This window comes from Ursus arctos, unplaced genomic scaffold, assembly GCF_023065955.2.
Source record: "Ursus arctos isolate Adak ecotype North America unplaced genomic scaffold, UrsArc2.0 scaffold_12, whole genome shotgun sequence".
NCBI lineage: Eukaryota > Metazoa > Chordata > Mammalia > Carnivora > Ursidae > Ursus > Ursus arctos.
Window position 1 is genome coordinate 57,584,296 of NW_026622786.1, and position 26,234 is coordinate 57,610,529.

The 26,234-nt window shown below is 44.3% G+C and overlaps 1 protein-coding gene across 25 annotated transcripts in view; it reads right to left on the reverse strand.

Moving 5' to 3' along the window:
• The window catches only part of FGGY (FGGY carbohydrate kinase domain containing), a 399,022-nt gene that overhangs the window by 59,836 nt on the left and 312,952 nt on the right, over positions 1-26,234 (reverse strand). For 24 of the 25 annotated variants that reach the window (XM_057310627.1, XM_057310624.1, XM_026497979.4 and 21 more), the window contains one exon: positions 23,821-23,915. The exons of the other annotated variant lie outside the window; for it this stretch is intronic. In XM_057310627.1, the coding sequence (XP_057166610.1) occupies positions 23,821-23,915 (95 nt within the window). The remainder of the gene's footprint in view (positions 1-23,820; positions 23,916-26,234) is intronic. 25 annotated transcript variants of the gene reach the window in all.

Consider the following 26,234-nt stretch of genomic DNA (forward strand, 5'->3'; position numbering starts at 1 on the left):
AGTGCCAAGAAGGATTCAAACTGGTGGTGTTAAGCCCCCCAAAGTAATTAGAAATTCTCTTTGAAACATAGAGTTTATAAAGAAAGAAAAAGAAAAAGAAAGGGAAGGCCTTTCAGAGGGCTGGCTCCCTGGCTCCTCCCAGAACAGTCTGATCCCCTCTGCTGGTGAAGCAAGAGGTCAGATCCCCAGACGGAAAATCAATCTCTAAGAGTCGCGGGATAGAATTTCTAATTCACCAGTGCCACGACACGCAGTCTGTTTCCAGCCAAGGAAGATGAGGCCCAGAGGCTTTAGCTTCCCCAACCCACTGTACACGATCAAGCCAAGCTGACACCCTCTGCTAGCAACACACAGCACCCAACCACCACGCAGGCACAGAGGGCCTTTCTCAGTGGCCTGGATCTTCCATTTTGAAGTTATTTTATTATTGTATTATTAAGTAATAGTATTAATTACTTTAATGGATTAGGGTTATTTCCTTTGAAAAAATCCAGTCCATTGCTGCTTACATTCTACAGAGCCCCTCCAAGGCTGCCGTACCTACCGTGGGGAAAGACAGGGAGTGAGGGGGTAAGCAGGAGCTGTGGTTCACATTCTGTCTCTTTTCTTTATCAGCCTCCCAAATGTCCCACTGCTTTACATTTTTTGAAAACTGGACCTGATTCTTTCAGTCTAAAGATGAGGAATCAGAGGCCCAAAGAGGTAGACCTGTTGCCCCAGCTCACACATTGGGCTGTTCCGTAACTATAACCACTCAGGATGGGGGAGCTTATTTTTGAAACATGAGGGTAACTGAGAATCATAAGGAGCCATCTGGCGTGAGTGCTGGTGTGAAGAGGGAAAGCTGTTTCAGCTATAATCTAGGTGGTCTTGGATCGGATTTTATCTGTTAAAGACTTTAAATCCAAGTCTATCCACAGAGGCACCACAGCTTTAAGCGGCTGGCTTTCTGTGTAACCAGCCAAGTCTCTATAAAATTTCACCTCCAGTTCAGTACAACATACATTTACCCACCACCCACTACTGGCTAAGGATGAGAAGGACTTGGCCCCTTACTTGGAAACTCCCACTCAAATGGGGTAGGGGGGACACTGAAACATCTAAGAGCACCACCAAAGGTAAGCACAGGGAGGTAGAGAGGGGTAGAGGTGAACCTTACCAAGAGGAGTTTCCCAAAGCAACTTTACAGGGATGGGTTTCAGTATTATCCCAGTGAGCAGACTCTAGGGTCAGAACATCCGGGTTCATAGCTAACCAGCCCTCCTAGACTGCAAAGCACAACTCACATCAGGACCTCATGGGACTCTAGGGAGGACTGAGTGAGTTAATATACAAAAAGTATAGGGACAGGAGCCAGTGCATACTACATGAATCATTTTCAGGAGCCCCCTGAAGACAGAGGTCCCGCTCCCCTCCGCACTATAGCATGCTGGACCCACTACTGCCAGCTGTCTTCTAGTAAGTCTAAGCACTTGCTCGAACCTTCACTTCAGGGTTGTCTATGAATTTCTCCTCCGGCGTCTGTAGTGGTTAGTCAGCTTACTGAGATGAAGACAACCGCTATAATCCAATTATCCAAACCGTCTGGTCTGCCAGGATCCCTCCTCATCAGAGATGCTGACAGGTGAAACTGACACTGCCAACTTGGTAGGAATTTCACTCTGACCCACTCCATCCAACACAAAGGCTCCTCCCCGCAGAGGTGTCAGTTGACAAGGAGGGTGGTGGGGAGGGGAGAGGGAGTAGATTCTGAGCTGGTGCCTGGTGGGTTGCTTGCTTCCCACAGCCCAGTGGCATTGTCTCAGAAGGTGCTTTCTCCATCCAGAAATCCTCAAACGTGGTATGTTCCAAAACCCCTATACAGAGACAGATGTGCTCTAGTGAAATGGGACAGTTTCTGGGGGCATTTAAAGAGTGTTCCCCTTCTATTTCAGGGACTCTTCAAAACTGGAGATGAGTAATAAAGCTTTGTTTTTACTCACAGGCTAAATTAATGTATAGGCCATATTTTTCTTAAGCAGAAGGAGTGTTATCACCTATGAAGAACTAATGTTGATTTTTTTAAAAAAATGAGACTATTCGCTTATAACATTTTTTAATAAGAGCGTCAAGGGATGTTGGGCAAAGGATTCTCCCAAGACTCCTGATCAAATTCCTAATTGATCTGTTTATAGTTAAATCCCCACCTCCGAACAACTGAGCATTCCACAGAGCCTTCTCTCTTGCTACTCCGACCTGGGGCTCTTTCCAGGCGTTGAGCTGATCCTCCTTCTGTCCATGTTTATTCCTTTGCTCTCACCAGCACCTCCAGAAAAGTCCTCTTCCTGCTGATCGTAAGTTAACATTTCCATTTCAAGCCCCACTTCTTATCCCAAACCGTACTGCTCTTTCTTTCCTGCTTCTGGTTGTTAGTTACCAGAGAAGAGATAATGCAATGACATGCTCTGGCTTTAGGTTGCTTCATTTTTATTTATCTAGCCTATCAGCCACTTAAAGGTGGCTCTTCCTTTAAAAAAATTTTTTAATGTATTTTTTTATTTATAAAAAATGCTTGGCCTTATACTACATAATCCAGCACTCTGATGTCACCTTAGAAAGAGTGTGTGCTTGGGGACAGAAAAACCTGCATTTCATTTCCAGCTTAAACATTAACACACAGTAGGACCTAGGTGAATTCTTTCAGTTTTGTGAGTCTGTTTACTCATTTGTAAAAAAGGAAATAATACACTTTCCAAATAAACCTATTGTGAGAATTAGTTAAGAACAGTTAAATATTGTTCCATAAGGAAATTTTTACAAGAAGACTACGGCAATATAGTCATGCATGCAGCTTCCTTACTATCTGCTTTGAACCAGGAAGAAAGCTTGGAAAACTTTGAGGAACAGATACAATTCTCTGAGACATATAAACTTAAGTTCAACTCCTAACGCCATTACTTAATATCTGCGTGACTTTGGGCAAATCACTTGCTCTCTCTGAGCTTCCATTTCCTTTTTGGGGGGAGCGTGTGTGAGTAATCACACACCTAACACAGCGACTCACTTAGAATAGTGAATGGTCCTGAGCTCTGGCTCCAGCAAGAGGATTTCTATTCATTTAGACTGGGCACTACCCTGAATTGTGCCTGGCTCTGACTTGTAACCAAGTCTTGTCTTCTTGGAAAAGTGGTAAGTTACAAGGGGCTGTTGGCCTCAAAGCCTAACTTAGAGTTGGGTTGTTCAGAATCGGGTATTCAGTTAAGATGCTTAGGTCAGTTCCCTGTCTTTTGGACATCACTCAGTGAAAGTGAACTGCTTTCCATGATAACCAGCCCCTCCTTCTCCAGGTAGCCTAGCTCATTCCAATAGGGAGAGAGGAGGGGAAGTGAATTCACTGTAAGGACTGACTTCTCCTTTCATAATTAAAAAGCACTCATGTCAGAGTCTAGGCAGGAGAACCAAAACATCTCTAGGTCTTTCAACAGAAAGGATTTAACACAAGAAATTGGTTTCACAGGTGACTGAGGAAAACAAAAAGCCAGACAGATGATGTTGCCACAACTCAAGAGATCAACAGCAGCAGAAAGCTGCTACCCCATCAAGGGGACGATGGGAGGCTGTGGTGTGGCTAGGGCCGGGAGCTGGGGCTGCCAGGCTGGAATGAAACTAAAGAAAGGCTGAGTAGCCAGAAGTGGAGGATGAAAGGGAGAGGCTGGGAGCTGGAATCACATCGGAGCTGCAGCAGCTGCTTTTCTAGTAAAGGGAGAGATGACCTACCAACTCCCCTCTTCCTGCCCGTCAGTCTTCCATTGGTATCCCCCATTGGTCAAACCTAGCCAGAGGCCAGCTGCAAGGGAGCCTGGGAAATGTAATACAGAGCAGAGTGCAGCCACGGGGTGGGAGGAGGGGAGAAAAACCTATCTGAGAGCAAACAGGCAAATGACCAGCCCAGCCATCTTTGAGGAACACATCCAAAGCAATGGCACAGTGTGTGATTTAGACAGTCAGCTAATAATAGTATTCACATAGATATCACTGTAATTTTGTCCGACTCGCACTGCAAGTTTATTCATACCAGTAACTGTGCTAAATGCTTTATACATACCATCTCATTGAATCTTCACAACAAACTTATGAAGTACACACTCTTAATAGTCTTATTTTCACAAACGAGGAAACCAGTTTAGAGTGGAGAAGGGGCTGAGCGAAGGCATGGCTACAGCATTTGAACACAGGATTAGAACACAGATTTAGGGGACACCGGACTTAGTGCTCTTAACTGTGGTTCTAGCTATTACTTATAATATGAATCATAATGCTAACAGAAAAAGGGAGGGACCGGAGAAGCGGAAACTTCTCATAATTACTGGGAGGATATTTTGAAGACCTACATTTCTAGGGCTGAAAGCCTAGAACACTGTGAGCACTAAATGTGCCCTTAAAAAAAAGTAGAGATTAAAAAAAGATGCATCGCTTAACGCAGTTTATGTAAGTCCTTGGTGTTCCCTCTTGAAGGCAACAGGGTATTTTTGCTAAGAGGATGCCAAGTTCAGTGGCCTCTGTAGGCTTGCTGTTTACTGACATTTGATATGACTCAACATCTGTTGCCCTTCTCAATTGATGGGTGCTTCATTTGAGCACTTCCCAATGCCAGGCTGGTGAAAAGCTTTGGTACTGAGGTCCCGTAAGACACTCCTGGGTCACCCATACAGCTTTGCTTATGAAGCTGGCTGAAGGCATGAATATTCAGGAAGGAGAGGTGAAGGGCCATGCCATCCATCGACCACGCGGCATGTTCTCAGCTGTACCCCTGGGTCAAGCAACAGCGTCAGAAAGTTATAAACCCCATCGATCCTTTACTTGAAGTCAAGTTTCAATATCATGCTCCAGGCTCTTCACAAAGTAGTATATGATGAATTCTTCTGCTGCTTCTGTGAAAGTTCCATGGAAGATTTTTTAGGTTGGTTTTTAAAGGAATAGCAATTTTAGAATTTGGTACCAGGGAAAATGTAGTCTCTTTTGGTGAACTGGTATACTTTCTTGAGTCTGTGGATACCACAGGACTGGACACATTTCCCAGTTTCATCTTGGCTGCCTGGAAGCTCAGAGCAATTCCTTTATTTGTGGGTCAGAGACCTATAGGCCAATCTGTTCCATAAATCTGTTTGGTTTGGCACTCACTAATCCAGGATTAAAATAATCTCAATGTCAATGTCCTCGGGCAGAGTATACACTCTACACCTTGGCAAACGATCAAATCCTTTTGTCCTTTGCTGGTATCTCCCCATGTTTATATGGATTACCTGGCACCAGAAGGCACCTGAATTTGAGGATCCCCTAGTCTAAGCAGTTGGTGTATTCTCTTCTTTCTGCATAGTTTCTTATTTGTGAGCTTTACTTTGCTTAGTTCTATTCCGCTTCTTCACGTATTATAAACCTCCTCTGATCCTTTATGGAAGTGGCATATAAATGATAAATAAACAAACTGTTTCCTTCCCCGAGCAAAACTACCAAGATCGGTGCAAGCAGCCGCATTCTCACCATCCAATGGCCAGTCATTCCTCTGACCTGCCCCACCTGCTGAAGGGTTACCATGGCTGTGGGCTCGGCCACTCCTTTCCCTCAAGCACAAGAAAGGGAGGATTTCTTCCTTACTAGTGAGTGAGGGGCCTGGATGTAATCATGTGGTGTCTGTTCTATCTCTAGCACGTGTTATGTAAATCCAGCTCAGGTGCCTCCGAAGCACTGGGGCGCAGTGGGGTGGCAGGGTGGTTCTTGATGCCTCCATTTCCTGCTTTATAAAGTGGGACAACGATACCACCTACTTCACAGGTTTGTTACGAGGATGAAATTAATACAGGAATGACATGAGTGTTTGCCTGTGCACCAGGCAACTTTGCAGCAACTCAGCGGGTCAGTTGACATGAAAGTGAGGCTCAGAGAAATGAAGCACCTTGCCCAGCTGGGTTCGTTCCCATAGCTAGTAGGCTGAGAAGAAGCCATACCCAGGAGTGTAGCACAGTCACTTAGAGGGCTACCTTTTTCTCTTCTGCCCAGTATTTCATCTGGTCCACAACGGATTCAGCTCACTTACCCTCTTCCACCCCACCTACCATCCCTGGCAGGCAGCTAACATAACACCACACAACTGAAGCTCCAGCAATTACTAATATTTGTTGAGTTGAGCTGAAACGGAGAGAGATTTGTGTAGGACTGAGGCACAGGTCCTTTTCTTTGCTTTCTAGAAGCCCCTCCACTGCAAAGTTTAAGAGCAGACCTGGGGTCATATGGCCCTTCCCCTAAGTTCCACCTCCATCACTAGCTAATAATCCTCCATGGCCCAGTTCAAATGTTGCCTTTTAAGGACATTCCCAGCCCTCAAGACAGTGGAAGACACTCTTTTCTTGGTGGTCCATTATCCCACTGCATAGCAACTGTAGTTTAAACAAATGATACCAACATTAACTAAACACTACTTCACCTTACATGTTCTAACGTGTTCACTTTTCTTTTTTAATTTAAGATTTTATTTATTTATTTGACAGAGAGAGAGACAGCCAGCGAGAGAGGGAACACAAGCAGGGGGAGTTGGAGAGGAAGAAGCAGGCTCCCAGCAGAACAGGGAGCCAGATGCAGGGCTGGATCCCAGGACCCTGGGATCATGCCCTGAGCTGAAGGCAGATGCTTAACGACTGAGCCACCCAGGAGCCCCTAATGTGTTTGCTTCTTACAACACAAATTGTGTGATGATATCTCTACGATGCACATCTTATGGTTATCTTTTACAGATTTATCTGAGGCACAGATAAATTAAGTAACTTATCCAAGGTAAGTGGTAGAGCCATGATCTGAGCCGAAGCAAGGCCCCAAGGTCTTTGCCATTCACTTAGTAGACTTTTTCATAATGGTATCTGTCTGTGTCCATTTCCTCCCCACTAGATTGGAACTACGAAGGTACCGAGATACATTTCATTCTTCTTTGTCACATGGCCATCTAGGACTGTCCTTTTTTTTTTTTTAAACATTTTTTTATTATATTATGTTAGTCACCATACAGGACATCCCTGGTTTTTGATGTAAAGTTCCATGATTCATTAGTTGCGTGTAACACCCAGTGCACCATGCAATACGTGCCCTCCTTACTACCCATCACCAGCCTATCCCATTCTCCCACCCCCCTCCCCTCTGAAGCCCTCAGTTTGTTTCTCATAGTCCATAGTCTCTCATGGTTCATTCCCCCTTCTGATTACCCCCCCTTTCTTTATCCCTTTCTTCTCCTACCGATCTTCCTAGTTCTTATGTTCCATAGATGAGAGAAACCATATAATTGTCTTTCTCTGCTTGACTTATTTCACTTAGCATTATCTCCTCCAGTGCTGTCCATGTTGCAGCAAATGTTGAGAAATCGTTCTTTTTGATAGCTGAATAACATTCCATTGTATATATGGACCACAACTTCTTAATCCAGTCATCTGTTGAAGGGGATCTCGGCTCCTTCCACGATTTAATTATTGTGGACTATGCTGCTATAAACATTGGGGTGCATATGGCCCTTCTCTTTACTACGTCTGTATCTTTGGGGTTAATACCCAGTAGTGCAATGGCTGGGTCATAGGGCAGCTCAGTTTTTAACTTTTTTTTTTTTAAAGATTTTATTTATTTATTTGACAGAGAGAGACAGCCAGCGCGAGAGGGAACACAGGCAGGGGGAGGGGGAGAGGAAGAAGCAGGCTCCTAGTGGAGGAGCCTGATGTGGGGCTCGAACCCAGAACGCTGGGATCACGCCCTGAGCCGAAGGCAGACGCCTAACCGCTGCGCCACCCAGGCACCCCTAGTTTTTAACTTTTTAAGGGACCTCCACACTGTTTTCCAGAGTGGCTGTACCAACTTGCATTCCCACCAACAATGTAGGAGGGATCCCCTTTCTCCACATCCTCTCCAACAATTGTTGTTTCTTGCCTTGTCTATTTTTGCCATTCTAACTGGCGTAAGGTGGTATCTTAGGGTGGTTTTGATTTGAATTTCCCTGATGGCTAATGATTTTGAACATTTTTTCATGTGTCTGTTAGCCATTTGTATGTCTTCATTAGAAAAGTGTCTGTTCATATCTTCTGCCCATTTTATGATTTATTTGTTTCTCGTGTATTGAGTTTGAGAAGTTCTTTGTAGATCCTGGATACCAGTCTTTTATCTGTAATATCATTTGCAAATATATTCTCCCATTCCGTGGGCTGCCTCTTAGTTTTTTTGACTGTATCCTTGGCTGTGCAGAAGCTTTTTATCTTGATGAAGTCCCACAAGTTCATTTTATCTTTTGTTTCTCTTGCCTTCGGAGATGTGTCATGAAAAAGGTTGCTGTGGCCGATGTCGTAGAGGTTGCTGCCTATGTTCTCCTCTAGGATTTTGATGGATTCCTGTCTCACATCGAGGTCTTTCATCCATTTAGAGTTTATCTTTGTGTATGGTATGAGAGAGTGGTCAAGTTTCATTCTTTTGCATGTAGCTGTCCAATTTTCTCAGCACCACTTATTGAAGAGACTGTCTTTTCTCCATTGGATGTTTTTTCCTGCTTTGTCAAAAATTAGTTGCCCAAAGAGCCAAGGGTCCATTTCTGGATTCTCTATTCTGTTCCATTCGTCTATGTGTCTGTTTTTGTGCCAGTACCATGCTGTCTTTGTGATCACAGCTTTGTAGTACTGCTTGAAATCCGGCATTGTGATGCCCCCAGCTTTGTTTTTCCTTTTCAACAATTCCTTGGCGATTTGGGGCCTTTTCTGTTTCCATATAAATTTAAGGGCTATTTGTTCCAGTTCTTTGAAAAATGTCATCAGTATTTTGATCGGGATAGCATTGAAAGTGTAGATTGCTCTGGGTAGCACTGACATTTTAACTATGTTAATTCTTTCGACCCATGAGCATGGAATATTTTTCCATCTTTCTGTGTCTTCTTCAATGTCTTTCAAGAGTGATTTGTAGTTTCTAGAATATAGGTCCTTTACGTCTCTGGTTAAGTTAATTCCAAGGTAACGTATGGTTTTTGGTGCTATTGGAAATGGGATGGATTCCCTAATTTCTTTTTCTTCAGTCTCGTTATTCGTGTATAGAAATGCAACTGATTTCTGAGCATTGATTTTGTATCCCGCCACGTTACCGAATTGCTCTATAACTTCTAATAGTTTGGGAGTGGATTCTTTTGGGTTTTCCATATAGAGTATCATGTCATCTGCGAAGAGAGACATTTTGACTTCTTCTTTGCTGATTTGGATACCTTTTATCCCTTTTTGTTGTCTGACTGCTGTTGCAAGGACTTCTAGTACTATGTTGAATAATAATGGCGAGAGTGGGCATCCTTGTCGTGTTCCTGATCTTAAGGGAAAGGCTTCCAGCTTTTCCCCATTGAGAATGATATTTGCTGTAGGCTTTTCATAGATGGTTTTTATGATATTGAGGAATGTACCCTCTATCCCTACACTCTGAAGGGTTTTAATCAGGAAAGGATGCTGTATTTTGTCAAATGCTTTTTTCTGCATCTATTGAGAGAATCATATGATTTTTGGCTTTTTCCTTCTGGATAAAATTTATGGCACTGATAGTTTTGCGAATGTTGAACCACCCTTGCATCCCAGGGATGAATCCCACTTGGTCATGATGGATAATCCTTTTAATGTACTGTTGGATTCTATTAGCCAGGATCTTGTTGAGAATTTTGGCGTCCATATTCATTAGGGAAATCGGTCTGTAATCCTCCTTTTTGATGGGGTCTTTGCTTGGTTTGGGGATCAAGGTAATATTGGCCTCATAGAATGAGTTTGGTAGCTTTCCTTCTGTTCCTATTTTTTGAAATAGCTTTAGGAGAATAGGTATTATTTCTTCTTTGAATGTTTGGTAGAATTCCCCAGGAAAACCGTCCGGGCCTGGAGTTTTGTTTTTTGGAAGGTTTTTTTTTTTTTATCACTGTTTCAATCTCTTCATAATTAATTGGCCTGTTTAAAAAATCAATTTCTTCCTGTTTCAGTCTTGGTAGTTTATAGGTTTCCAGGAAGGCCTCCATCTCTTCCAGATTGCTTAATTTATTGGCATAAAGCTGTTGATAAAAGTTTCTAATAGTCCTTTCAATTTCATTGGTGTTGGTTGTGACCTCTCCCTTTTCATTCATAATTTTATTAATTTGGGTCCTTTCTCTATTCTTTTGGATAAGTCTTGCCAGTGGTCTGTCAATTTTATTTATTCTTTCAAAGAACCAGCTTCTAGTTCTGTTGATCTGCTCTACTGTACTCCTGGTTTCTAATTCATTGATCTCTGCTCTAATCTTGATCAACTGCCTTCTCGTGCGTGGATTAGGCCTGTCCCTCTGTTGTTGTTCCAGCTTCTTGAGGTGAGAATATAAAAACTGCATTTTAGATTTTTCTATTCTTTTGAGTGAGGCTTGGATGGCTATGTATTTTCCCCTTAGGACTGTCTTTGCAGTATCCCATAGGTTTTGGACTGTTGTGTTTTCATTCTCATTGGTCTCCATAAATTGTTTAAATTGATTTTTGATTTCCTGGTTTATCGAATCATTCTTGAGCAGGATGGTTCTTAGTCTCCAAGTGTTTGAGTTTCTTCCAAATTTTTCCTTGTGGTTGAGTTCCAATTTCAAAGCGTTGTGGTCTGACAATATGCAGGGAATAATTTCAGTCTTTTGGTTTCAGTTGAGACCTGTTTTGTGACCCAGAACATGGTCTATTTTTGAGAATGTTCCATGGGCATTAGAATAGAATGAGTATTCTTTGGTTCTGGTGTAGTGTTCTATATATGTCTATGAGGTCCAACTCGTCGAGTATGGCATTCAAAGCTCTTGTTTGTTTGTCGATTTTCTGCTTATGTGTTCTATTTCTGATAGTGGAGTGTTGAGGTCCCCTACTATTAACATATTTTTATCTATATGTCTCTTTATTGTGGTTAAGAGTTGGCTTGTGTATCTTGCTGCTCCCCTGTTGGGTGCATATATATTTATAATTGTCATATCCACTTGTTGGATACATCCTTTAAGAATAATATAGTGCCCTTCTTATCTCTAACTATAGTCTTTAGTTTAAAATCCAATCTGTCTGATATGAGAATTGCTACCCCAGCTTTCTCTTGAGGTCCATTGGCATGAAAGATGGTATTCCATCCCTTTACTTTCAGTCTGAATGTATCTTTAGGTTCAAAATGTGTCTCTTGTAGACAGCAAATGGATGGGTCATGTCTTTTTATCCAATCTGCAACCCTGTGGCGTTTATGGGAGCATTTAGGCCATTTACATTGAGACTGATTATAGAGAGATATGATTTTAACGATGCCATGTTGCCTGTAAAATCTTTGTTTCTATAGATTGTGACTTTCTGTTCTGTATCACTCTTGGGGGCTTTTTACTTTTATAGAACCCCCCTTAATATTTCCTGTAGGGCTGGTTTTGTGGCTACGAAATTGGTCAATGACTGGTGATTTTGGAAGATCTTTATCTCTCCATCAATTCTGAATGACAGCCTTGCTGGATAAAGGATCCTTGGCTGCATGTTTTTCTCTGAAAGAGCTTTAAAAATGCCCCCCCCCAACCCTTTCTCTTATTCCAGGTCTGTGTAGACAGGTCTGACGTAATTCTGATACCTTTGCCTTGGTACATGAGAAATTTCTTTGCCCTGGCCGCTTTCAATACTGTATCCTTGGATCTAATTATTGCGAATTGCACTATGACGTGACGTGGTGTAGGTTTGTCATGGTTGAGCTTGGGAGGGGTCCTTTCTGCCTCTTGGACACGAAAGCTTGTTTCCTTTGCTAGATTAGGGAAGTTTTCAGCTACAATTTGTTCAAATATCTCTTCTAGACCTCTGTTTTTCTCCCCTTCAGGGATGCCAATGATTCTGACATTGGAACGTTTCATTGAGTCAGTAATCTCCCGCAACCTACATTCTTGAGATTGGATTTTTTTGAGCCACGTTTCTATTTTAGCTTTCTCTTCTACTAACTCATCCTCCAATTCGCCGATACATTCTTCTGCCTCATTCACCCTGGCCATAAGAGCCTCTAGTTTTTGTTCTTTTTTTTTAAGATTTTATTTATTTATTTGACAGAGACAGCCAGCAAGAGAGGGAACACAAGCAGGCGGAGTGGGAGAGGAAGAAGCAGGCTCCTAGCAGAGGAGCCTGATGTGGCTCGATCCCAGAACACTGGGATCACACCCTGAGCTGAAGGCAGACGCTTAATGACTGCGCCACCCAGGCGCCCCAGAGCCTCTAGTTTTGACTGCATTTGGCTCATAGAATTTTTAATTTCTGCCAGATTCGCTCTCATTTCTGCCCTTAGGGAGTCTATATTCTCATTAACATTTTTGTTAATACTTTTTTCAAGTCCACACATCATCTTGACCATTGTTACTCTGAACTCCATTTCTGATAATTTGGTTATATCCATATCCATCAGTTCTGTGGCAGAGGCCACAGACTCATTGTCTTTTCTTTGCTGGGGGGGGGGGGAGTTCTCCTTTTCGTCATTCTGATGAGGAGAGGTTGTGGGGTTGTCCAGAGCCCAAATTACTGACCAGGACCCAGGCAGTGCACACTTGTTTTATAGGGACCTTAGGGATGTGGGCTTCTTGATTTTTCAGCCTGCCTTCTGGGGGAGGGGCCTGCCGCGCCGGTCCTCAGGCAACCCTGTTTGGGTAGAGTCTCCGTGTCCCCTGCAAGGGGGGATGGGGATGGGCACCCTGTGAGCTGGTCTTTCCAGGCTTTTGTTCTCTGGTGGCTTTCCCTGTGGTTTGCTGTGCCTCTTCTGAGAGTTAGAGCAGCAGTAGCCGAATCTCAGCCTCTGTCTCAGAACAGAGGAATCGTGGAACGTTCCCCACTGATGTTCTGGCCACTTTAACTCTGTTTCTGTTGGTGTTGCTCAACCCTGCAGCATCCCGGGATGTGCGCCCCACGCCCGGCGTCCCAGCCCTCACTTCTAGGGCCGGCGTGTCTCTGTCCTTTGTGTTTTTTTTTTTTTTTAAAGATTTTATTTATTCAACAGAGAGAGAGACAGCCAGCAAGAGAGGGAACACAAGCAGGGGAAGTGGGAGAGTAAGAAGCAGGCTCATAGCAGAGAAGCCTGATGTGGGGCTCGATTCCATAACACCGGGATCACGCCCTGAGCCGAAGGCAGACGCTTAACCGCTGTGCCACCCAGGCGCCCCTGTCCTTTGTGTTTCTAACACCGCCAGCACCACCCGCAACCCCCCCCCCCCCCACGCTCCGGAGCTCCTGTTCTCAGTCTGGTTCCAGTGAGCGCACCGGAGCCCCGTTTCAGTCTGGTGGCGCCTGTTCCCCGGCTCACGTCTCAGTCTGCTCTCTCGCGGGTGCTGGTCCGTGAGTCCGCCTGCTTCCCCGTGCAGGTGGCTACCGCTTCCCGGCGCCCAAATGCGGCAGCTCTCTCCCCCTTCCGTTTATCTTCCGATATCTGTGTGCGGTTTCATGGCTCTCCGCTTCGTACCTCAATACTCAGCGCTGGAGATGTTCATTTGTAGAGATCCAGATGTATCTTCCTGCATCTCAGGCTGATTCCGTGGATGTTCAGGCTGGTCTGGTACCTATCCAGCTCAGCTCAGGGGACCAGATGAAAAAGGGGTCTCCTACTCCTCCACCATCTTAACTCCGAATCCCATCTAGGACTGTCCTTGTCACATGGCAGACTCCTGCCGCTGAACCCTGGCTTAAAGAATTAAATAGGGATGGGGCACCTGGGTGGCTCAGCTGGGAGTCTGCCTTCAGCTCAGGTCATGATCCCAGGGTCCTGGGATCGAGCCCTACGTTGGGCTCCTTGCTCAGTGGGGAGTCTGCTTCGCCCTCTTCTGCTCCTGGCTTATACTCTCTCTCTCTCTCTCTCACTCTCTATCTCAAATAAATAAATAAATAAAATCATTTTTTAAAAAGAATTAAACAGGGAGCCTCATCGCCTACTTGATTCAAGGCCCACATGTATGCCTTTTCCTCCATCTAGTTCACTGGCATCTGTCAGCTGAGCAAGCAGAGCCCACCCAAACTCCAGCAGTAGAGGAGAGCAGAAAACGCATCCTGACATCACAGGAAGGATCGGAGTAAAAGGTACATTAATGGGGGCAAAAACAAGTCAGTGGAGTGATTAATTTGGCCTCCCCTTCAATATTATGTTTACACAAGTTGATTATATAGCACTTAATTACTAATTTGCCCTACTTAAACCAAGAGTGCTTTTAATTTTTAATGAGATAAGGGAAGGAGATGCCTTTACTTAGTAAGGAGAGCTATTTTATTTCCTTCTCTTGTTTTGCCCAGCCAATTAATAACATTTCTAAGGAAATGTATCCCTGTCATGGATTCTTTCTCCCCATCATCTTCTCGACCTCCCAGGTTTAAAAAGAGATGGAAACAGACAACAGCCACTTAGAAACACACCGACTTCACCTTCTCATCTGGCTGGTTCTTTCGGGAAAGGCCTTGTGAAGTGTAGAAACATGGGACCTATAAATGATGCTATCTGATTCTCTACGAATTGGGTGCATCTAGTCCCAAAACCATGACTTGGTTGTTACCGACAACACAGAACACAGCCCCAGGTGTCCAAACAAGGCAATCCCCCTATAATCCTGCATTATTTTCTGGGTGTGAGCGTCAGGTAATTTTAAGAACAGTCCCGGGCTGGTGTCGACATATGAAGAGTAAAGAGACTGGCATTAGCTCTGGACTTGATTGCCAGCTCTGCCACTTGCTAGGGGTCAGACCACAAGCACGTGACTTAAACCTCCTGAGACTCGGTGTTCTATCTGCAAAGGTGAAGCGAAGAACCTAACTTGCAAGAATTCAATACCATCTGAAGTGCCCTGGCACAGCGCCCCGCTCAGAGGCCATGCAGGACGTTATTGGTTGTTTCTTGGCAGAGCTAAGGCAGGAAAATGAAAGCAGGAATAAAGGGGCACCTTCTGAGGACCCCAGGATGTCTGTCCTTGTCTGCGGTGGGGTCTCCATCGTGTCATTTGAACAGCCCGGCCATAATGCCAGAAGGAATTTGCCCCAGAATGTGAACAGACACACTGACTCTTTCACTGAGAACATCTTAATATGAATCAAATGTCATAACTGATTTACATTCTGATGCAAGTCCCTTATCTCATCGCTAAGCAGTAACAAACCATTCACAGATTAGCCTCTGGTCCACAGACTAACCTAACAGCCCAACCCAGACGACTGTGTTGGTCGTTTGCACGTGCTCCCAAAGACTCCCTCCCCACCCTTCTCTGGGCCTTGCCAGGCTCACCTGTACCAACTCTGTCAACGTGTTCCCTCTGACTTCAAGTCCAGCCAATGGGGAATCCAGCAGTAAATCAGAGAGTGGGAGGAAAGTGAGGTCAACAACTCAGCTCTTTCCTTGCAGAGTCACTGGCAAGCAGGCTGACTCAGTAGTCTTAACACAAGCCTCTGTTCTGGGGTTCCAGTAACTGTGCTCTTCACCGCTTAAGGTCCAACTGTTACAAATCCCAGGGTACCACATCCTCCCTTGTGACTTCTCCATGCCCTGGTCTACAGTCTTGTAAATAGTCCCTCTACTAAATTCTCTAACGTTACCCTAATTTCAGAGGGCCCTCTGTGGAGGCGTGGAGTAACACAGTGACATTTTAAGGTACCTCCAAATTCTAATTGTCTATTTTTTAAACAACTAGTTTTTTAAACCGGTACTACTTTTTTGTTTTGTTTTGTTTGTTTTGTTTTAAATAGCAACTGCACTCATCCCCAAAAGAATCCATTTCCATCTGTGACAAAAGTGAATAAGACTTAGCTCTGATATGCTAGGCTAAGCCTTGGATTCTGGCTGCATTCCTTTCTAACCATTGGCTTTGGTAAGTCATTTCACCTCTCTTAACCTGCTGCCTCATTTGAAAAATTATTATAACAGTATAGGAAATGTCCTCATATACCACTTTTAACGTGGTGTCAAATTTCTAAATGTTCGAATTTCTCAGATATGCATATTATGAAAGACATGCCACTCAACCTTCTGAACACAAGGTCCTTTCTTACCGCTCACCCCAGAGTCCCAGATACAGCCAATAAACAACTGCAAACAGCTTTTGTATCTTTTCAAATATTTCTTGATCACTTGCCTCAATGCTGCAACCAAAACTCTTTCATTGACTTCAGTGCGACCTCTGTACATCCCACGACTCGGAATCAAACTTTGTCCCACAGTATGTGGTATGTAGATATGTACATACGTGTGTATGTATGTGGGTATCTGTGTGTTGTCATCTTTTAGGGCCTTTTTCCCAATTACAGAAAATTCCTGACTTAACTAAGGGTCTTGTCTTTTCTGGTCTCCTATTTGGGCCCATAGCCCGATTTATTGTTCTGAACATTAAACTTATACAGCATGGATCTGCTCTTCATGAGTTATCATAGTGTATAGGAAAAAAAAATTATATCCAACCTAATCATTTCCAGTTTATTCCAAAAGGGAATTTTATTATGAATGACCATTACAATGGGAAGTCAATCACTTGCAAGCATTTGCTTCCACAGAAAGATCTTATGTATCTTTTCAGATTTGCACCAGTATGAAATGTTGCCTTGAACAAAACAAGGTTAAAGAGTTTGGTAAATTCTATTTTAGAAATACAGTTCTGTAACCCTTCTAAATTTCTAAAGGGCTCAGTTGAGGTTTAGCCATTGTTTGCTTTTATGAAAAGTCCAATTCTTAAGTTACTAAAATAAGGGGCGGGACATGTTGGGAAAAAAAAAATGTTCGTTAGCTTAAATCTTTGTGTTGATAACAACAGTATAAAAAGTATGTCTTAAAGCTCTGAATTAGTTAAAGTGCTTTTCTGTATTTACCTCTATAAAAAGTAAATGGGTGGATTATGATTAAAAGGAAACAAAACAAAACAAAACAAAACAAAACTGGTAGGCATGGTATAAAGTCTTCTCCAGGCAAAGGAACTAGAAAATTTCCAAACCAAAGAGGGCATCCTTCTTGTTTTTATTTCTATGTTTGATACCCAAACAGTGATGACAAATACGTGCTGCTGAGAATTTCTATACACTATACACCACCCTGCGAAGGGCAGCTGCACTGCCATGTTGGAATCTATGCCTTTCCTGGGCAAAGTGTATATATTTACTGGGATATGGTTTGATGGAATAAAGAGAACATGGACTTTGTATCGAGTAAGGCTTGGTGTTTCAGAGTCTCATCTGCACACTAGGGACTGTTACACACCCACTTGTTGCCACAAAGATTCTACGAATAATAAGGGATGGGAAGTGACAGGCCCTGTTCCTAGATCACCCTGTAAGAGGCAGGAGAGTCAAACGTTATATATCATCTATAGAAATAATTGCCTAAAAATAGAATTCTAATTTTGAGTTAATGTTTTGACTTTTATATCCAGGATTCCATTCTGCAAAGTAGATTGGAACAGGAGATTTACAATTAATCAGAACCTGAGTGTGTTGCCTTTTTTTTTTTTTTTGGAGAGGGAGCGATTCTTGAAGAGATAAGAATGTACTGTTAACCAGGTGTGGTAATAAGTATAATGAATGTTAGGGCCAGCATCACATTCTTAATTTAATCCTTCTTTAAACAACTAATTCTCATTCCAGGATTTTCTGTTGACTTTCTATGAGGCATTGACATATGGGACAGGACACTCAGAAAATTCAATCAGAAATCTGAATCTATTTAATTAGAAACCAGAATCTCATATCTCCAGAAACACATGCTTAAGCAGCAAAGGGCAAAAGGCTACTAAAGAAAGTTGATAATATCAGGACCATATGTGAAATGAACAGGATTCTAAAGGGCCTGAGGATGAAAGTTAAATGGAACTAAAACTCACAGCAACAGACTCCTCGTACACGAGAAAGGGGTGTCCTAGATTTTCATCCACCGCTGGTGGGAGAATAAGGGGTTAATATATATCCGAATTCTAAAAGTTGGGAAACTTTTTGGCCAATTATATCTCCCTAATTTATTTTATGGAAATAATTTAGGGTATCTGCAAAACTTCAGCTACAGAGATGTCAGCTGCAGCATTCTTTGAAACAATAGAGACAACGTAAATATTCAAAACAAGGGGATTGGTGAAATAAGCGCTGATTTATTCCATGGGATATAAAATTATGTGACCCATAAAAACAACAAATAAAAATGTTTACTACATATTTTTGGGTGGGGGGGGGGAAACTACAGAACACGATGCATTGTATAGAACACATTTTTGGAATTTAAAAAACTGTAAAGTTTCAAAGTATGTATAAAAATACTGAAAGTACAGAAACCAGAATCTTCCACACCGGCGATTTTAGGATAGTAAGATCGGTGTGTCTGTATTTTTCTTTTAGCTTCACTGAATTTTCTTAGTTTTTCCCACTGAACATGACTAATGACTTGGAGCCCAGGGAAAGGGGAAGGAAAAAAAAAAAAAAAAAGCAAATCAAGATTGACTGTGCCAAGAAACGGGACGGTTTCCAATTTCTGAACATCCATGATCTGTCAGTCTCTCCAAACCCCCGGCAACTAAAATCTCGATCATCGGCTTTACTTTGCATAATGTAAAACGGGGAAGTAGCTGGTGACAAAGCCAAATGGATCACAAACTTACAGAACACGGACTCCCACAGAATAAAACAGAATGGAGACGTAATGTGTCCTCTATGACATCACAGGCTTTGAAGCACAGAATAGGTGATGAATATAACTGGCTCTGAAGGAAGTAAACTTTTTAAAAAAAGAACAGAAGGAGAGGCTTCAGCGAAGCGATGAGGATGTTTGCAAGGCCTGACCTCGAGGGCAGACCACTGTGGTCAGCATGGACGGTTTCTCTTGTGGGCGCACATCACAGAAAGGGTGAGTAATCACGGCTCTCAACAGGCCACTCACACGTATTGGTCTGCAAGACACAGGAGTCTGTCTGGAACGTGACAAGGAAAGCTGATGGTGGGAACACACGGAGTCAATGGTTTACAGAGGCGGCAACCCTCACACCGTGGGAGGAAGAAAGGTTTTGATTAATTGGTTGATCCCAAGGGCTTATTCTCTCTATACTGGTACGCGCCTTACACTGACTGGGGAATTCTTCCTCATCTCTTGTCACAGTCCTCTTTTGCTGACTTTTGCTTCAGAGGTTTCCTCTGCTTTTTTTTTGGGGGGGGGGAGCAAGTGTCCACATAAATAGCACTGTTAGAATTAAAGCTTGTTTCATATAAATAGATTGGGAACAAGGACAAGAAAGCCCTGTCTTTTAAGATAAGAAATTACAGAAAGCTCATGACATCTGCAGGAGCCCGAACGAAGCAGAAAGTGGAAAGTCGGTTTGTATTTCTGCCTCTTTGCCACTTGACTGAGTTTTCTTTCACAGCATCTTGAAACCGGTTTCTTGTTTCATGTATCTCGCACTTCACTACGGTCTCTGCTTAGAGAATGTGAGCACGTTGATATTTCATGAACGTATTTTTTCCTGGGCTTGGGAGCCTACAGAAGGGCTGGGGGAAGTTCCCAACTTTCTAAACACAAGTATTTGCTTTATAGGACATTCAGAATTAGAGAATCATTTTGTAGTGCAGGGAGAGCCAAGGGAGTGATGAGGGGTGACTTCTGGGAGATCAGGAGTGGTCAGATGGAAAGGTCACAGAGGTCAAGACTGCGTGGATTCCATATTCCGGTGAATAAAAGGAGGAAGGAAGACTCCCCCTTGCGTCCCCTCCCACCTACTCAATAGTTGCATTTTTACCATGAGGTGGCATCTCTGTGGTTTGATTCCATTTTACTGATGAAGCTGCAGATCCAGGATATCTGTGAAGATAACCTGCCATGACACCTACCCCACTACCCGCTGGAGGTAGACCTTTGAGAACTGCTACATGGAGAACACCATTTCTAGAGAGAGACAACTCTTTCAGATATTATTAGTCATTCCATTCTTTAATGCAGATGGATGGCCACATCAGTACCTCTGGGAGGTCCTCATTTGAAATGGGGACTAGCAGGAAGCGTTCGATGTCTAAGGAGGGCAGGAAGGAAGCAGGGGATGGTCACATGAACGAATAAAAGAACAGGAAGTGGAGGCCAGGCGCTGCGGGCAGGCTTCAAAACTTGAAATAGTAATGGTCCTCGTGCTGACTAATCTCTCCCCTTAATATCCCACCCGAACATTCTATCCACTAACTCTCTCCATCTGATAAAATTTCCCCAGAACTGCAATATAGACAGGTTTGCAATTATTATAAGTAAAACCCACAACTCTAAATCCTTCTGACCTATTGGTATCACCATAGGAAGGCACAGGGCTCTACCCCTCGCTGAGAGGCCCAGAAAATTGGAAACCCTGTCTCCCCTAGGGCCTCTTTCCTAGGTCTGGAGCCTGGGTCCTCTAGACTCTTCCTAGTTCTTTGTTCATCTGGAGGAGATGACTCTGGCTGGGTCTACCAAAGTCTGCACACTATGGTAGTGTAAAGTGAAATCCTCCCTCCAAGCACCGAATGTGCGGTCTATGAGAAGAGAAAGCAACAGTGAGTTGCTGGCAGGAATCACTCAACTTTCTTAAAGGAAAGAGTAGCAGGCACCTTGAAGACAAAGTAGGATCTCTGAAGTTCAAAGAACAAACTGTACTGACAAAGTAGGATGTCTGAAGTTCAAAGAACAAACTGAAGTTCAGGTTGGGAAATATGAATCACAGGGAGAAAGCAATTGTATCACATCAACTTGCCAGAATCCTGAGCTCGTCCCCAGGCCTGGGGCACACGGGTTGGTGCCTCTTTTTTGGACAGAGGCGAATGAAGACAGGTCTATGCGCATTTACATTTCCAAAGCAGTTCTGAACATAATCAGTGTAACAATGTTGGTAATTATACCTGGGCTCATGCAGGTCATTAGAGTTTTCAAGGCTCTTTATCTCAACAGTCCCATATGAGTGGCAATTCTTCTTTAAACATGTTTTTAAAGAGGAAGTAAGCAAATAAAGCAAGTACCTAGAGAGGCCAGGTGACCCTGCCTGAAGACAGACAACAAGCAAGCACAGAGGTCAAGATGACTGGGATTCTCTCGGGGAAACGATGACAGATGAGCTTTCAGGGCTCTCTCAGCGGGGGGCTCTCTTTACTAGACTACTGCATCTCCTAGAATTTAGTCACAAGGGGCTCATACTTCCTTGGATTTAATAGGAGAGACGAGCTTGTCTTTAAAATGTGAGACTTGCAGCTGCGACTCAAATCACCAATCCCAATATTTGATGTATCCCATCTAAGATTCTGTTCCAGAAGAGTCACGGAAAATCTCATGTAGTGACGATGATGTCAGTGCAGAATTAAGTTCAGTTTCCACTTAGGGAAAGATGTGAGTGGAATCGTCTTGGAGCTAGAAACTCCAGATTTGACCAAGGTATCACCTAAAGTCACGGTATTACGTATCTATCCGATGAAGCAGCCCCATCCCACACTACTCTTTGTTGAAGCTGCAAACTATCTCCTGATTTGTGACCGATGGCATTTCTTTTCAGAAAATACAGCTTTAAACATTTACGAAGCCAAAAACTATTTTTCACACAAAAAGAAAAGAATCGAACAAAATATAATAAGAATGAAACATCAAGATAGGGTATAGATCCAGACAGCCTAAGTTTCAATTCTGCTTCTGCCCTCTATGAACTGTAGTCTGGGAAAATTACTGAAGCCCTCTCTGAGCTTTGGTTTCTTCCACAGAGAACACAAGGATGGAAACATCTACCCTTCAGGCAGGGAGGCTGTCAAGATCAAATAAGGTGTCTCCATCTGCTCATGCCGCCGTTACAAAGTACCATAGATGGGGCATTTAAACAACAGAAATTTATTTTCTCACAGTTCTGGAGGCTGGAAGTCCAAGATTAAGGTGCCAGTGGGGGCAGGTTCCGGTGAGGGCCCTCTTCCTGATTTGCAGAGGACACCGTAATGCTGGGTCCTCACATGGCAGACAGACAAAGTGCCAGCTCTCTGGCATCTCTTCTCAGAAGGGCACTAAGCCTGTCATGGGGACCCCACCTGCACGGTTTCATGTGACCCCAATCACCTCTCCAAAGACCCCAATTTCCAAATACCATCACTGGGAGGTAGGGCTTCAACACAGGACACAGGAGGGGACGCGTTCAGTTTACAATATGACGCAAGCTGACGCAGGGCCTCTCGGAGCATCTCTGCTGTTTTGCTTTAGCTACTGTTTGTCCCAGGAGGGGCGTCTAGTTGTGAGAACATCTCCATAAATGGAGACATCAAAACAATAACTGACAAATCATTGACATTTCAACAATAAAGAACCCCACGCAGTGTTTTTGAGAGAGTACCAGAAAATCCACAAATCGTTGAGATTTCAACTGCACCATCTTTGATTACAAACTTCAGTTCAAAGCCACTTAGCATTCACGAGTGGATTCAATTCCCTGGGAAAGATCTTTCACAGACATCAGTTCCCAACACTTGGCCAATGTGCAGGGCACCACACTTCTCAAAATGTGTACAAACTGCACAGACAGACGGTGGAATCGGACTTTTGCACCTGTGTTTACAACAGTGTCCCCTTAGGTTCTGCTACCATTTTGGATTTCTGCTGTCTAACCTCTGTTGCCCGTGTAGGTTACAGGTGTCAGGAAGATCACAGGAAGAGCAGCCAGCACAGTTCTTGGTACACAGGCGGGGCACGATAAACAGCACTCTAGTGACTGGGCTACTGGTGGAAAACCCAGCTTCTCATCCTGACCTGGAGACCTTGGACAAGTCATTTAAGCTCTCTGGAACAAATATTTCTTGAACTCTCTGTTGAGGCTGGGTAGCCAGACTCCTCAGTTATGGCATTTACTAGCTGTTCCAACTGAGGCCAACTTATTTCACTTCTTTACGCCTCAGCTTCTTCAACTATAAAACGGGAATAATGGGACTACGTGTGCACTCCTGACCTAGAGAAAGAACCCATAATGTGCTCCTGATGATTGCTACAGATAAAGAAATGGAGCCAAGAGCAGAATGGTCAGGTCACAGAGCTAGGAGATAGTCAAGGCAGGATGTGAGCCCGGGCAGCCAGAGTCCAAGCCTGGGCTCTCAGCCTCCTCCTCTGATGCTTCTTTACCTTTTCATAAACCTGTTGTTAATATTATTATTTTACCACTCAGAGTCTCTCCATAAAACCTACGTGTGAGATGACTTTTGCAATTTGATGGCAGGAAAAGCCTTGTCTCCCCAAGAAACTAATGTTTCCTCTTTTTTGAAAACAAGAATTATGCAACTTATCATGTGTTCATTTTTGTCTTGGCTGCCAGGAAGCTCAGAATCAAATTGTGTGCTCCATCACCGCCACTAAGTTATTTCCTTCTTCCTGTATCTTTGTTCCTTATTTGCCCTTTTAATTTTTTTTTTAACTAACATTTTCATTTGTGTCCCTTATTGATAGAGCCCTCAAAATTATTTGGAAAGTGGTGGGCGGAGATGAAATAAGCAAACAGAAATTTGAAATTTACACGAAAAACTTAAGTTTTGAACCATACCTGTTTCATTTGCTACAAAAATTTTAAAAAAAAGGTCAACAGGAAATTAAAAGAAATAATTTTAGAGCTATTTTAAAGGAGAAAAAAGAAAACTAACAGAAAAACAGAATGACCAACACTAACAGAGGCCAAGTCAAATGAAAACCGCAATAAATATGTCTGAGGCTAGAAGTGTTTGTGCTTTCCCTGGCTGGAACCTATCATTTCTTAATTATATCTTATGTGTGTTTTGCAAGATGAGAACTGCTGTCAAAAGAAGGACAGCCTCAGACAGGGGAGGAGCCACGACCCACCCCTTGGTCCTCACATACCTGTACAGAAGTGAAATCCCCCGAGGCACAGGCACCCAGAACGGCAGCGCCCACAAGAACAGACTCCGCCTCTTGCGACAGGACCACAGGCATGCCTGCACAGGACAAGGCCACACCTTGGTTAGGGAGCCAGCAAGCAGCCCCAGCAACAGAAACACCTGACATGATGTGGCGTGAAGGCAGCAGCGGGCACCCTCTCCCTGTTCCCCACAGTGCTCGGGTCCTTGGGATGACCTGATTCTGAAGGATTTCACAGCCTGTGCCTGCTGGTAAGGCAGGCAGGAGCCCTGAGGGACCCACCACCACATACATCAACTCAGAAGACCTCTTTGCCCAGATCTCCCAGGCTTTGGCTAGCTGCTACCTGCCACTCGGTTCAAGTTCCCTTCAACAGACACTTCTTGAGTGCTTTGTGGGGTCCAGAGAATACAGAGATGGATCCGACTGTCCTGCTATTGGGGTCTCAAAGGGGAGGTGGATGAGAAAGAGATAACGAAGGTCCAGGGGGCTGGTTCTCTAACTGAGATGCACGAAGAACAGGGAAGTAGTAAGGGGGTGTGATTAATCCCTCTGGTGACTTCCTATTTCTTTGCATATAAGCCAAAGCCCTTACAATGGCTGGCAAGGCCTTCCAGAGCTGGTGCCCACCCGACTGTCCCCTCCCCTCCGGGCCACACTGGCCTGGCCTCCTTGTTTTCTTGAATCAGCTTCGGGGCCCTCGCCCATGCTGTTCCTTCTGTCTGGGTCACTTCCTCCCAGATGCCCACGCAGCAACTCCCTCTGTGTCTTCATGTATTTGCGCAAACACCCCCTTCCCACTGTGGCTTTCCTGACCATTCGGTTTAAAGGGACAACTTACCCGTGACACTCCTCATCCCCCCTCTGTTTCTTCAACATCTTCCAACCCTGCATGATTACTTCTCTCGTTTACCATCTGTCTCCCCTGCTAGAACAGAAGCTCCATGAGGCCACACACTTGGTCTCGGCCATGGCTGAATCTCTGGAATTGAGACTAGTTAACCAGTACCTAGCACATGGTAAGGGCTTAACTGGTGAAAGAACAAATTTCCCAGAGAGGGAGTGGAGGTTCATTAGAACAGACATGAGCCTTACGGAGGCATATGAAGGGCGAACAGTGGTCTACCAGGCAGCAAGAAAGCGCTCCGCCTGCCAGCTCCTGCAAGTTGAGGGCTCACGGTGGGTTTCAGATGAATAGAAGAATTTAGAATTCTCAGGATTTTATATGTGTATATATGTATGATATAAAGAAAATAGATACAAACTAGAAGTATAAATACATTTGCTAATCAGGAGATGGCGGCAGACTCCACAGAGGTAAGCTCTACAGCCAGACCGGAAAATCCTCCTCCACTCAAGACAGGAGACTGACTCTCTCAGAGACTGGATCTGTCTTCCTGTCTTTTCTGGGAAGACCTCCCTGACACATCCAGCCCTGGGGTCCCACTACCTCCTGACTCCTCCTGCTACTCCCAGGCTGGGTCAACGGCCCCGGCCACCCGGACAAAGGGTCAGGGAACAGAACCCCCACACGCAGCCAGAGGGTTCGGGAATACCAGCCTCCAGACCGCAGGGCCAGCGCCTGAGATTGCTGAAAAGTATCGGGAGTGGGGTCTCTGGGAAAAGCTCAGAGCCAGGCCCACCAGCCCGGGGTCCTTCAGCAAGGTACTTAGACGTTTAGCCTCGGTTTCCCAGTGTGTAAAATGGGGACAGCAGTATGATTTGCTGCACCGGTTTGTGGTGAGGATTCACGAGAGAAGGCCCGAGGGGGCTCAGCACATTTCCAGCCTCCGTCAAGCCCTTGAGAATGGTGGCCGCTACCGTCGAAATGAAGACTGACGCTGAGTGAAGGCCTGTACTTCACCTGGGCTGGAAACTGGACCAGTGGGGAAGGGACAGGGCAGGTGTCCATCCACCATCTACAGGGGAAGGACAGACACCGGGCCACACGGAAGGGCTGTGTTGGCCAAATCGAGAGCACCGCATGCCTTTGTTGAATCCACAGATGACGTGGATGGGAGTGTGACTGCGGCCACCCCCGTGCACCCAGCCCTTTTTAGAAGATAGCAAGCACCTCCAAATGCCATTCACCTCCCAGTCCCTCCTGATCCTGTCAAAAGCCTAACTAGTTTTGAGCAGGGAGGAGAGACCTGCAGCCCCCTCCCCTTGGGAACCGGAAACCAGGGTGAACCTGGTGAGTCCCCCAGCAGCTCTCCAGCTGCAACCTAAGTGCACTGGAGCCAGACTGGGAAAGTTTGAATTCTGGCTTCCTTACTGATTTAGCTGTGTGATCCTAGGCAAGTTACTGGACCTCTTTGTATCTCAGTTTCCCCATCTGCAAAATGGGGCTAAAATTCCACCTCCCTCTAGGGCTGCTCGGGGATTAAAAGTGCTAT